The 13,490-nt window shown below is 35.7% G+C and overlaps 1 protein-coding gene across 2 annotated transcripts; it reads left to right on the forward strand.

Annotated features, from left to right (window-relative positions):
- Positions 1 to 1,434: 1,434 nt before the first annotated feature.
- Positions 1,435 to 12,784, forward strand: LOC109451109 (serine protease inhibitor Kazal-type 6). Of its 2 annotated transcripts, XM_088798695.1 has the most exons (5): positions 1,435 to 1,609; positions 4,586 to 4,608; positions 8,580 to 8,654; positions 10,851 to 10,966; positions 12,556 to 12,784. In XM_088798695.1, exons 1-5 carry the CDS (start codon positions 1,552 to 1,554, stop codon positions 12,599 to 12,601), a joined length of 318 nt encoding a protein of 105 aa, XP_088654821.1. In that variant the 5' UTR covers positions 1,435 to 1,551; the 3' UTR covers positions 12,602 to 12,784. The 2 variants fall into 2 exon arrangements, with proteins under 2 accessions (XP_088654821.1, XP_019594597.1); XM_019739038.3 differs by lacking the exon at positions 8,580 to 8,654 and having other exon boundaries at positions 1,457 to 1,609.
- Positions 12,785 to 13,490: the final 706 nt, after the last annotated feature.

Below are 13,490 nucleotides of genomic sequence, written 5' to 3' on the forward strand. Positions count from 1 at the left end.
TGTTTGTGTGTGTGTGTGTGTGTATGTACGGGTGTGTGTGTGTGTATTATCATACCACCTTAGAATGTAAACACTTTTAATACTTGCCAAGCACATACTTTTTCTTCTCTCTTATTCCTTTCTTCTCTTTCCTCTCTGTGCTTCTCTCTTCCCTTTAAGTTCAGGTCTCTTAAAATTGTCAGCGAAGCATATAACAAAACTTCTTATTTTTATCACAGTCATGCTTCATTTTTTTATTAAATAATAATATCTCTTTTAATTATAAAATTCAATAAAGTATATTCACACTCTTCAAAGACAGAAAATTCATCCTCGATATTGAGATAAATCAAATTAAATTTCTAAAACGATGTAATTTTCAGAAAGAAAACAAATGTCCTGAAATAAAGGGAGCAATAACTACGTATATATTTTCTCAAAGTGACTACTTTAAAGGAAACCAATTATTTAGATGTATAATTTCTGAGTTATTCATACATACATTGAGTTAATCATTTATGTTTAAATTGGGCACATTTTGCATATTCTTCCTGTACTTTAAATTATATTTTTTCATAATATTTTAAGTAGCTGTTTATGATTTGAAACAGACTTTCTCATTATCACTATAGCCATTGTTTATTTATTTTTTGTTCTCCCAAGAAAAGCTATGGAATCTCACTCTTTGATCTGTCTTGCAATTAGATTGGCCATGATAGTTAATGGAATTCATCTGAAATTATATAAAAGAATACTTTCAAGGAGTTAAAACATAAAGAACTTTATTATATCTAATGTTTTTACTTTGCAGAAAAAGGGGAAATATTAAATATTCCTTATTTCAAAATTCCTCAATTCAGTAACTATAGTGTATTTTTTACAAACTGAAAAATTATATATTGCCTCCCATGTTAAAAACTGAAAATCACTGCCACTTGACCACAATAATGATTTTAAAAATTAGCAGGCTAATTCCTGCCCAGAAAATGCTTTTTCTGATGCAGTTTTGGTGACTATATAGAATACCTATTTTTTTAAGGTACATCTTGGATGATGTGAAGTCTGAAAATCCAAGTTACACCCAAGATTCCATTCCTCTGTTGTCACTCATCCAGACCACAGACATGTAGGACTTGTCTTGAAAGAGTCACAGACATCAAGTGGGGCTCCCCCAGTGACTCACCCCTTTCATGTAGTGAAACCTTTAATGGAAGAGCAGGGAGGGTGTATTGGTTGTTAGGAAAATCTAGTCTACTGGTGGTAAATGACATCCTCTATTAATAAGATCTAAGGTGCAACTCACATAACTGTCCTAATTTTAAGATTGATGGGATTCATTAAGTATTTATTTATGTTGGTGACAGGTCCTAATAAACGCCTAGTGTATAGGACAGCATATGGTTTCAGAATGTGACTTACAAAGAAGGTGGAGATCCCAACTCCCTCTATCGTGTCTATATATATATATGTATATACATACATGTCTGTGTGTGTGTTAGTGCTCTGGGAAGTGTCTTGACAGAGAACCTGAGCAGGACAAACAGGCTTGATCTGAGTGAGCTAACTGGCACCATGAAAATATCAGGTGTCTTTCTGCTCCTCTCTCTGGCTCTTTTCTGCTTTTTCTCAGGTGAGTTTTTTTTTTTTTTTCCTTAAAATTGAAATCCAATATTTATACTGAACTGGAAATGACAAGTGTATTTGCCCACCATCTTTCAAAATTCTAACAATGTTGATGTAGACGAGAGATTATCATAATGGTGCTGATGAAAATGGTGATAGTAATAATTATAAAAATAACTTTCACTTGATGAGCCCACACTACTATTAGAATGGTGCAAAAGGAATTGTGGTTTAAAAGGTTAAAAAGGATTGCAAAAACTGCAATTACTTTTGCCCCAACCTAATACACAATAAGGGCTTTTAGGCATTATCTTCAATGCACATAGCAAGGTAATCGTATCCATATTTTACATATCAGAAAACGGGGACACAAAGAAGTTAAGACCATTGCCAAAGGACTTGCAACTAGTAAGGAGAATTTGGTCAGATCTTCTAGACATCAGTTTATGTTTGTTCCACAAAACTAGTCTAGGAGATTACTAGTTGTTTAAAATATTTGCTTGGCTTTCTAAGATAAAGCAAAGTTTTCCTGTTCTCTTTATTTTTATACAGTAATTGGAACTCAAATAATTAAAATGGAAACAAGGGGAAAATAGGAAACTCAGTGAGAGACTCTTTCAGAAAAAAAGTGATCAAACCTTAGAATGCTGGAACCTATATGCTGCTGGTGAACTATGCGATTCTTCCCGCAGGGGGCATCTTTGGTCACCTTCATGAGCAATAGTCAAATATTCTATCTGTTCGGTTTGCTCAAAGGACAGTTATACTTTGATCTAATATTTTTCATCAGAGGGCCATGTGAACGAACAGGGCCACGGTATCTCTTTCTGTCCTTTTTTTATTTTGCCACTCTGTGCTGTTCTGGTGGAAAAAGCACACGCTGGAGTCTCTATACCCAAGACCTCGGCCCATCGCTTCCAATGAGGATTGTGCCGATGGGAGAAATAGCTCAGGTCTCTGAGACAGTCTCTCATTTGTAGAACGCTCGAAACGAGACTGAGTTCTGAGACCTTCCACATCTGGTCTATCATTTTTCTGTGGCAATAGTAGTGACCTTTTGCAGCTATCGGAGATTTTAAATGCCTGGGCATGTAAAAACAACACTTTTTCAGTGAGAATGAGCAGATAGGGAAGTCATTCACTGGAAACTGGTCATATTTACACAAAAACATTTGGAAGTATGAAAAAAGTTGGATAAAGGATTTCTGTGATATTATGGAATAAGTTTGACTACTAAGGCTAAGTAGCATGAATGTGGTGCTGTCAACTGCTGGGTTGGCATAAAAAATAGATATGACTATATTAAAATGTACTTGCTGACATGCCCTCAGAAATTAACTGTTATCCTCTTATAGCTTAGCTTACGAAGGTGAACTGATCTTTTCATTGGACACTTAATTTACCAAAATATGGTCCTTCATAGATATATTGGTATTTGGGAAGATAAGCCTTAATATTGAGACCAAGAGAAGTGACTTTCAGTTCTGGCATTTCTCTTTTATAGCTGTGTGATCTTTCTGAGTCTCATTTCCCTCATCTGTAAAATAAGGATATTAAGGGAATGTCCCTGTATGGACAATTAAATGAAAGGATGCATGACAAGTGCGGAACATAGTGGGTGGGACATAGTATGTGTTCAACAAATGTCTACTAGTATTGCCAGTATTAAAGTTTAATAATAAGACTATTAGATTGAACTCAAGTGTTGTTGATATTAATTCTTCTGCCTTGATATTTCCCACGTATAAGACATTGGGCAAAATCTCTCATCTTCTGATCAAAGATTTGTATAGTGACAAAATGGCTGAGAATTGTAATAATGAGTTTTCCTCTGTTGTAAAAATCACTTGGAGTGGTTATAAAAATATAGACTTCCAGGTTTTACTTGGTCTTCTATAATAGAATTTTCAAGTGATTGTCATAAAAGTCTATATTTTTAATAACCAGCCACACTGCTACATTACGGTTAGTAATCACTAAAGTACATGATCATTAACTTCCTTTCAAATTTAAGAGCCTTGTTCTCTCCTCATCCCCATTAATAGAGAATGTACTTTGAGGTACATCCAGTTGTATCCCCATTAATAGAGAATGTACCTTGAGGTACATCCACAAGTGCTGACCAGCACCGGAGAAGGATTGCACTTACTCGTATACTCTCTGTCATCAAGGTGGCTTTGGGCTTAATGTAAGAGGTATCACTGGCATTAGCAGTTCCACAAAAATCACCAGAATGAAGCTCATACCAGTACTGAACCTAAGACTTTCATTATTTCAGTATTTTAAACCACGGAGCTAATTAGCCACAACTTAAAATTACAGACGTAATCACAAAGATGGAGGGAGAATCAAGACTGTGAGAATCAAGACTGTATGTGTAGACTTGTTTATTCCTCTTTCAGGAATTTAGAGATGTAGCGAGAGAAATGAATCACAGAACAGAGAATGAGTTTGTCCTTGCCAGTCTATACTTGGGTCAAGTCTTTAAAGCTGGAATACAAGAGGGCAGAAAAAAGAAATTTGGGGCCCAAAGAACAAACTGCAAAGTGAATCCCTTCCCAAACTGCCTGTAGCAAAGGCTTTAGAGAGAGACAGAATGCACTGAACCTCAGAGCGTCAAAGTTAGAGAAGAATTTCCAATGGAACTTCTCCAAAGTAGGACCAGAGATGATAAGGTCATTCCCATAGTAAAACAGTGTAACATGGGCTGTAACATGAATCTCCAGATCCTTCAATTATTTTCTCTCACTCCACCCCAACCTCCAAGAAATATGAGCTCATCATGGTCCATTCCCTTCTATTACTTTCCAAGTTTCTGTGGTTCCCTAAGAAGGTATAAAAAATAAAACAACTATGCTGTGACTTGTTGAGATGAACAAGAACCAAGAACAACTATCATCCAAGGCTTGGGGATATCCTAATTTTACAAATCCCACGTTTTGCACATACGGAAATTACAGTTTGGATTTTTTTTTTTTTCCAGGTGTCTTCAGTCAAGGAGAACAGGTCAGTGCATATTTTTATTTATTCTTCAGACCTGGGTTGTGCTTGGCTGGCATTCCCCAGCCAAAGCAAGAAAAAAGCTATGAGAGAAAAGAACAAAAACAATGAACAAGCAGGCCAAATGCAAAAATCAGTGGCAGTAATTTATTTTCTAGCTTCAATCTCTCTATGGATATCCTGTTTTCAGTTTAAAAGAGCCTAAACACCCGTTCTCAGATTTTGTTAAAGTAAAATAAATGTAATAAAAACAGGATAAATCTGTGCTAACATTTATGCTTTATCACTGCTTTCACTGTGATCTTGGGTGAGTTACTCAGGTTTTCTGAACTACAATTTCCACAACTATAAAAAAAGGGATAATATTATTTACCTCATAGAATCGTAGTCAGATTTAAATTCTATAAACCACGTGGCAGCATTTGGTAACTGTAAAAGAATTAATTATTGATTAATAATGAACAGCTGCTGAAGAAGTTAGGACAGATGTTATGTTTTCCTTTGTAGCATTAAGACAACCAAGAGTAGACAAAAACGTTCTGTATTGAGTATATATAAACTGGTTCACTCATATTTAAATACAATTTATGTTAAATATTGGAATGGGCACGAATTATTTTCCTTCTTCGGCAGATATTGTTTCAAATTAATCCACCAATGTTTTTTTCCAGATTTCTTGTTCTATTAAAAGACAACATAGGCAGTGGTATTTGGTCTGCCAATCCTGCTCTTGTGTCCATATTGAACATTTCTACTTGACCTTGGCACTAGTTCTTGTTAGCGCTGATGTGCCCCAGAGCCTTTTACATCAATAGTTTGCAGACACTACTGCCAACTGATTGGAGTTGGCCAAAGAATTGAAAATATTTTCCAACCTTAATATGCCTACTATATCGCATAAGAGCTTTTTTTCCCCCCTTCACATTTTAGTATCTCAGAAATTGGGATGTATTTTGCAATGAATGCTCCCTTCTTAAACAAAGGAGTAACATAATGAAAACAGTGGCTTAAAGTAGGGTAACTTGTCTCCACGTGTAAGAGGGATTTTGAGATTTAGAGGAAATGGAAACAGAGCAGAATTTACTGCATTGGCACAGGCAATAAATCTTGAAGGTTGGCATAAGTAGTAAACTTGGAATTGGTGAAGAACACTTGAGATTAAAAAAAATACACCAAATGTAACACTTGCAAAGGGGAAGAAATGGCACTGTTTTAATCTGAGGATAGGCTGAGAAATCTGAAGAATGGTACTACTATGTAAAAGAGAAAAATTAGAATGTAAAATTAGTTTAAAGGGAAAGATAAAGAGTTAGATTTTGGACATAAATGAGTATTAAGTATGAATCAATTGTGTCCTGTATATTTCTGACAGTTAGGGATTAGAGTTTGAGGGTTTGATGAAGACTCAAGAAAAAAAAAAGTCAAGGACTCATCAGTATCATCAGAGAGAGAATCAAGTATATAAAATTTTCCTGAAAATGACCATAATGAATAACACTCAGGAGTAAAGTAAAAAAGGTAATAAAAGGAATAGAGAAGAACTAGTTGGAGAGCCAGAGTATTGATATGTTACAGAAGTCAAGAAAAAGTTTGAAAAAGAAGTAATGCATATCATAAAGAATTCCTGAACATTTTATAAATAGCCAATGTATCCTGAAAGGTGTCATTTTTTAGAGCTATTTTGGTAGTGTGGAAGGCATCTGAAAACAGGGAAAATAGAAGCCAAGTCAGAGAGGGGTTTAGAAACTAGTATGCTAAACAAAGAAGCTGATGTAACCACATACGTAGTATTTTTCAGTAAAGGGAGAAAGAAATGAAGTCTCACGCCCTAGGTGTGTGTGTGTGTGTGTGTTTGTGGGTGTGTGTTTGCAAATTTTCTTGGTTTTATTTGTAGAACTAAAATGCTAAACTAAAATATCAATGATCCTGACTTTTTGGTTAATTTACTGACCATATAAGCTCATTTTCCAGCTAAATTAAATGATTTTGTAGTCACCATTAGCAAAGATAACTAATCTAGGTATTAAAAGTGTCACTACATTCCAGATTTTTTTTTAAAGCAAATTGAGTTCTTTTTTTTTTTTTTTTAATTTTTATTGGAGAACAATGTGTTTTTCCAGGACCCATTAACTCCAAGTCAAGTCGTTGTTCTCAATCTAGTTGTGGAGGGCACAGATTAGTTCCAAGTCAAGTCATTTTCAATTCAGTTGTGGAGGGCACAGCTTACTTGCCCATGTGGGAATCAAACCGGCAGCCTTGGCGTTATGAGCAGAGCACTCTAACCAACTGAGCCAACCGGCTGCCCCAATTCCAAAATATTTTTGACGGTACAGTTCTTTGAAGAACCACAAGGGGTCAGACTCATACTAAACATTGGCACCCAAGTACCTATTACTAGTCCCTGGAAGGTGGACTAAGGAAATTAAGTAGAAGCTCTTGTTAAACCCAACACCAATCTAAAATACACTAAAACAAAACGACAACAACAACGAAAAAAACCTCACTGAAATAGGGTAAGAAATAATGGGCTCCAAAAATTCGAGAATGTGATACGATTTACACTTCTAGTGTTTATAATAGCAATCTTCCACATGATTCTTGAAAGTTTACAAAGTGTTTTCAAAGGACTTAGCATTACAACAACCCTAGAAGATAGGCATTGCCAGCCCCCAGTTAAAGATGAAGAAATTTCAACTCAGAGCAGTTAAGTGTTTGCATAAGGTAAGGCAGCTAATAAGTGGGAGAAGCAAAATTCAAATCCAGGTCAGGCTAATTCCACCTGCAGGACAATCCCCTAAGATTACAGCGCATCTGGGTATTATAAATACGTTCAGGGGGTGTTCAGCTCTCCTGGGCCCCCTAAATGCCTCATGGAGGAAACTTTAAGAAGGAAAGATAATCCTAACACCTGTGGTCTAGACCTCCTTTGATGTCCACTAAGAAACCAGTTATTTGGATTTTATTTATAGGAGAATAAAATAAAAATATAAAAGAGGAGAGGAAACTTAGGCAGAGGAAAGGCATGACATTCAGAAATCTTAGCTGACTTCTCTTCAGGTTGTGAGAGCTGTGATCTCTTCCTAGTCTCAATTCTGACATTTTCCTGCCTCTCTCTTTGCCTCACAGAAAGGATTTCTGGATGGCTCTGTAGTCATTCTTCCCCTTTTCCAACTTCTGGAGCTTTCAGAGAGTGGCCCCTTTATGTCCCCAATCACCATGCTAAAATTTCTCGCACAGTGTATGAAGAGGGGCCTCTAGATATCAAAGAAGGAAGCATTTGGGCAATGGTTATTTTTCCCGCCTACTTGAAGAACTAAGGACTTAGCTTAATTAAGCCACTTCATTGAAAGAAGTCACTGCTAAATCTTAAATTACCAAAGCTGGAAGGGTATGTAAAGACCCTCATCCAATGGTACTTAATATTTTGTATGAGCTATAGTCACCTTTCAAAATGTGGTAAGAGCTACAGTTAAAGCAGGCCTATAATGAGATTATTTTCTGCATGCCTAGTCCAAGACTGTGTCAAATATTCTACACTAATTTTTTATAACTCTTCTATGACCCCATTTGATCCTAATAACAACCCTGGGAATGAAGCATGACAACAGTTGTGTTTTTTTTTAAGTTTTGGTTAAGAAAATTGAAGCTCAGATAGTGAGTGTTTTGTCTGAGATGACACAACTAGCCAATGACAAACGGCAGAACAAGTTCTGTGACACAATTCTCCAGCTTACTTCTGGGATCCTCAAAGGGTACTACAACTTAGAAGTATGACATGTATCTATGTTCTAAGGAAGTTGGTTCATACGCCATTTGATTGATTGGGTTTTATTTATTGAAATCCTTTTTGCTCCTCCTAGTCTTATTCCCAGGGGGAAATGGAAAGGGAAAAGTGGGTTTGGGGAGGGAGGTGGGGTTTAGCAACTCTCCAAGTGAATACCCTTCCCAAGTGCCACTTCCCTATCTGATTTCTAAAGGACAAAAGAGGCTGGATCACAAGCTCAGAGGGTCGATTTCCAAGGAAAGGTGGCTTAAGAAGTCTTCTCTTTAAAGTAAGATATGTTCTTGTTTCTTTTCCTTACTGACCTGACTGTAGGGACACAGATACCACTGAGATGCCCTGTTCTCAGCTTTCACACTGCCTGTGCTTGTCCCACTATGGTATTTATCATACATCGTGTTGTAATTATCTATGTTCTTCTCTGCTTTCCTAATGCAAATAAGATGGTGAACTTATTGAGATAGTGTTTATAACTATTTCCTCTTTGTATCATGAGAATCCATGACCATGTCTTCCACATATTAGTTACCCAATGGCAGCTTGTGGAACAAGTGAAAATATCAATGATTATTCTGTGGTTTATAGTCCGTTCTTGACCCAAGCACACAATTGCAAATGTGTATGTTAATGACTTAAATACAAAATAGTTACATAGCTTTTGAGAAAAAAACAAAAAAAAAACAAAAACATATCCTATGGTTTATCATCCCCTACAGATTTTCCAGCCTTGTTTCTATTTGGGGACCTACAGGAAAGATTAGTGTCTCAAGCAATATGAAAGGATGGAGTTATCTTTAAGAGCTGTGGGGAAAAGTGGGATTGTAGATGGGACTATAAAAACCCTAGATATCTTCTATTCAACCGAAGTACCATACTAGGTGTGAAATAGTACAAGGTATGAAATTTCAACAAAAACGTGTATTGAATAGTCTCAGGTGCCTTAAATCTGGTATATGAGATAATATTTTTTAACTTAGTTGTATGACTATTTTGCTGAGATTTTCCCCTTGCAAACATTTGGAGAGTTTGTCAGTATATAATTGTTTGCTAACATCTTAAACAAGTGATTCCTCTTACCTATGCTCGTATATTTCCCTAATAAAGGACTTTCATAACGCCTACGTATCCTGACTATAAGTATGGGTATATCGTGACAGTTGGTCTTTGTTTCTCTCAATGAGGATGTGTTGGAAATCAACCACAGTAAATTGTTGGAAATTCTGGATCGGCAACGAGCAGAAATACTTGTATGTTCAAGCACTGATCTTAATGCTTCCTGATTGTGTGGCATTGGAAGCTTCTTAATTATTTTGAGGACCAGTATTCACATCTGTAAACTGGTTATTATAATATTGCTCAATGTATATCTCAGGGTTATTGTGAGGCTCATCTAAGTTAATCCATATGGTTTGAATATTATGAAGCAATTGATAAACATGAGACAGTATTATTTTAATGGAACTAGGAGAGGGATAAAGTATGGTCCCTCTATTCATGTTAAAGTTCACTTCATTCCACACAGCTGATATTTGGAGAAGTTCTGTCTATTGCGTGTTGTCCATACCCTGGAATAAAATGACTCAAATATCATTTGCACCCCAAATATTGATTCAATTGATATGGAGTTGAAAAAAAAAGTAAAACGCCAGACTACTTCTGAGAGACCACAATAACTGAGGGATATATTAATGGCATAGGTGCTACCATTCCTTCTGCAGAGTCCATAATGATAACTCTTCATAAGTCACAGCGTGTGTTCTCACCAACATAGGATGCAACCTCAGAATCCTATATAGAGCAGCTTAGGCAGTCATTACTAAATTATTATAGTATGCACAAAAGTTGAAATACTACAAACAGACTCTGAGATATAAAGACAGTGGAATTTTGTTTTCAAGAGATACTCAATGGACGTAGCAGCCCCAGGGAAAACAAACAAGCCATCAGGTAACATGTGGGAGCTACTTGCAGTGATCCATCTGTCTTTGTAACAATACAGAAAGATGCTATCAGAGTTCCGTTGATATAGTAAAAGAAAAATCAAATGTCATTGAAAGACCCAAACTGTTCTCCATTGGAACAAGTTAGTGTTGGAGCAAAAAGTCATACCTATGGCATTTGCCTTACTCCTTAATGGTAAGGAGTTAGAGTCTGCCTTACATCATTAACTTACTCCTGAATACAATAACTACAGAAACGAGTTTCCTGTGTCACAAAGAAAAACTCAGTTTTGGTTGATACATGCTAGTGAAGAAGATAAGGAAAGCCGTTTTCTATTTCAGAGAGCTTTACATCACAAATATGTATATATGTATCTATGAGATGTATGTGTGTGTGTGCGTGTGTATAATTTTATGTATTTCTATAGGTATATAATTTTAAGTTTGCTGTCCAAAGCTTCAGTTCTGAGGAACTGTCCCTCGTACAGAATGCAGTAATGTCCATGCCACTGTGCTTATTTCCACAGATTGACTGCGGTGATTTCAAGGATCCCAAGGTGTACTGCACTCGGGAATCGAATCCCCACTGTGGTTCTAATGGCCAGACATACGGCAATAAGTGTGCCTTCTGTAAGGCGATGGCGTAAGTATCATACTCACCAAACCTGTCCCTTGCAAACGCAAACTTCCAGTGTAAGACAATGACACTTTCTGTGAGATATTCTAAAAAGATAGTCTATCATACCACCTCCCCTCCCCCCGCCCCCAGACACTGAAGAAATAAGCTTCAGGCAAATGGGTTGAAAACAAATGGGTCAACAACAAATAAAAAGTTTACATAATAAATTATTTGAAAACAGGATCTTCATTACTTTACTTTGTTACTATTATATTGGATTCATCTTAGGGAAATTTTTTTAAAAATTATGCATCCTTAAGAATTTTGATATATTTCCTTATTTTTTTGTTTGTAGTTAAAAATGTTAATAATTTTATTCAATTATGTTTGTTATTAATACAACTATTATTAATTTTAGAGAAGATGAAGAAAATTTTTAGTGATGTAGGTAAATTTGAAAATCCATCAAAATCAGAAACATGACAAACTTGTTAGAAAATTCATTACCTATAAAAATATTATTTTATCCATGTTATTTTGAGACAAAATTCTATGTTGTTAAGGCACCAATTCCCATTCATTCCTCTGTTTTAGTTTTATGAGAAGAGCCTTTCAATAAAGAATAGAGGAGAGGGTCATCCTTTATTATCCAGACGATCTGAACTTTACAGATAGTATACCAAGAAGATTCTATCAAGGGCCAATATTTATTGAATTTGCATGTTTATAAAGAACACAACAGGTGCTATAGATTTTAGCCAATAGACTGTGAGCTTTCTGATGGGACATAGTTTATAATTAATAAAAATTTATTCAATCAATCAATCATTTACTCTGATTGTTCAAAAATCAAGAGAATTAGAATCCTTGTTTAACTCAGATGACAGTAAGCTCACTTCTTCACATTGTCATCATTTTCTTGTATTAGAGTTTCTTCTATGAATGTCTTAATTTCCTTCGACTTTGCTATAAAATTCCTAAGCATGGAGATTATATAACTCTCAATAAAACTGAGCCAAGCACATAGCATTAAATTAATAAATATTGAATCGATACATAATAAATATGTGCCTACATTTATATATAACATATCTGACTAATTAATACCAAACTTTTCCCAAGAGACGGGCAGTAGGGTAAGTTGAGATTTGGTATGATGGACACTTATTACTGAGAGAAAGCCTGAATATATGGTCTGATACACAATGCCAAATGCCTGAATATTTGGTTTAACTTCTTCTGTCTTGTATCAGGACAGAACTATAACACTCTTCGTCTCATTGCCATTATTTCTCCTGTCACTTTCACCTTTTCCAGTTGTGTGTGTGTGTGTGTGTGTGTGTGTGTGTGAAGGAACAACTGAAATTGAAAGATCTAAGCCTTATTATAACTCTGAAATTTGTTTGTTTAAGATTCATCCTTTCTGTAATTAGGCCAGATGTCACCTCTGAGTGCATTTAATTGACCTCTGCCAAATTGTAGACATGAATGCCTATAGAATCAAATGCTTGCATAGACTATCACCTAGTTAAACCTTTTCCAACCTCTGTGATGAATACTAAAAATATTATAAGATATTACACTGAGCATATATTTGTCTTTCTCTTTTATAGGGAAAGTGGTGGGAAGATCAACCTAAAGCATCAGGGAAAATGCTGAATTACAGCCGGTGTTTTGTGCTGACCTGCCAGCTTTCTCATTCTTCTTTTTTTGCTTCTGCTTTTATTTTTCTTTAGGAGATCTTTTAAATTTATAAAGGCACACCTCCTACTCTGCCTGTGTTTTGGGAAGTTCAAAATATATCTTTTTCCTTTGAGTCACTTGACAATAAAATTAATTCTGCAGAAACCTGGCCTGTGTTTTTACTTTGAGATCAAGAAGTCTTGATCTCAATATGGAATAATTGACCTGACATAAACCTGGATAAAAAGACCTGTTTTTCTGATCTAAATCAACTATGAAGTCACTGTGGGATGTTAGGAAAATTTCTTCTCCTCTCTTATTCTTGTAATGTTGGTTTTTCCCAATTTCAGGTAAAGCATTTTATATAAAAATAAGACACTTATCCTCTAGACCATAGTTTTTTCATCTCTAGTAAATGGTGGATTTGGACTATATCCTATTTAAAGACATACATTATTTTCCCAGCAACATCAGTTTCTGGCAGATAGAAAGAAGTAAATAACTATTCAATAAAGAGTGAATATCCGATAAACATTGAATAGACGCAAAGTCTCTGAAAGCATGTACATTTAAAGAGTATAGTAATTGGTCTTAATCATGGAATAAGAGAATTGGATGAAACATGAAGAATCTTAAGGCCCAGAGAAAGTTGAATTAGTTACTGCCAAATGAAAAAACTCGTTAGTAGTAGAAGAGTCTGGGTCACAACACAGTTCTTTTAATAACGAGCTCAGTCTCCATGTAGTTGGCTCAATCTTATGAAGACAAGTTGGAGACATAAATATCTCATTCTGAGTAATCCAGATGGAAGTCGTGGAAAATCTCCCTTTGAGTGCTTTCATGCTGTAGAGCGTGAATTTACAAA

The sequence above is a fragment of the Rhinolophus sinicus genome, chromosome 5 (assembly GCF_057876585.1).
Source record: "Rhinolophus sinicus isolate RSI-liver-muscle chromosome 5, RSI-T2T, whole genome shotgun sequence".
Taxonomy (NCBI): domain Eukaryota; kingdom Metazoa; phylum Chordata; class Mammalia; order Chiroptera; family Rhinolophidae; genus Rhinolophus; species Rhinolophus sinicus.

Bases quoted from the DNA above. Each gene is read 5' to 3' on its own strand.
- LOC109451109 (XM_088798695.1), top strand. From the start codon at position 1,552: ATGAAAATATCAGGTGTCTTTCTGCTCCTCTCTCTGGCTCTTTTCTGC. The intron at 4,609-8,579 runs GTCAGTGCATAT...TGATTTCTAAAG, and splicing joins TCTTCAGTCAAGGAGAACAG to GACAAAAGAGGCTGGATCAC. The intron at 8,655-10,850 runs GTAAGATATGTT...TTATTTCCACAG, and splicing joins TAAGAAGTCTTCTCTTTAAA to ATTGACTGCGGTGATTTCAA.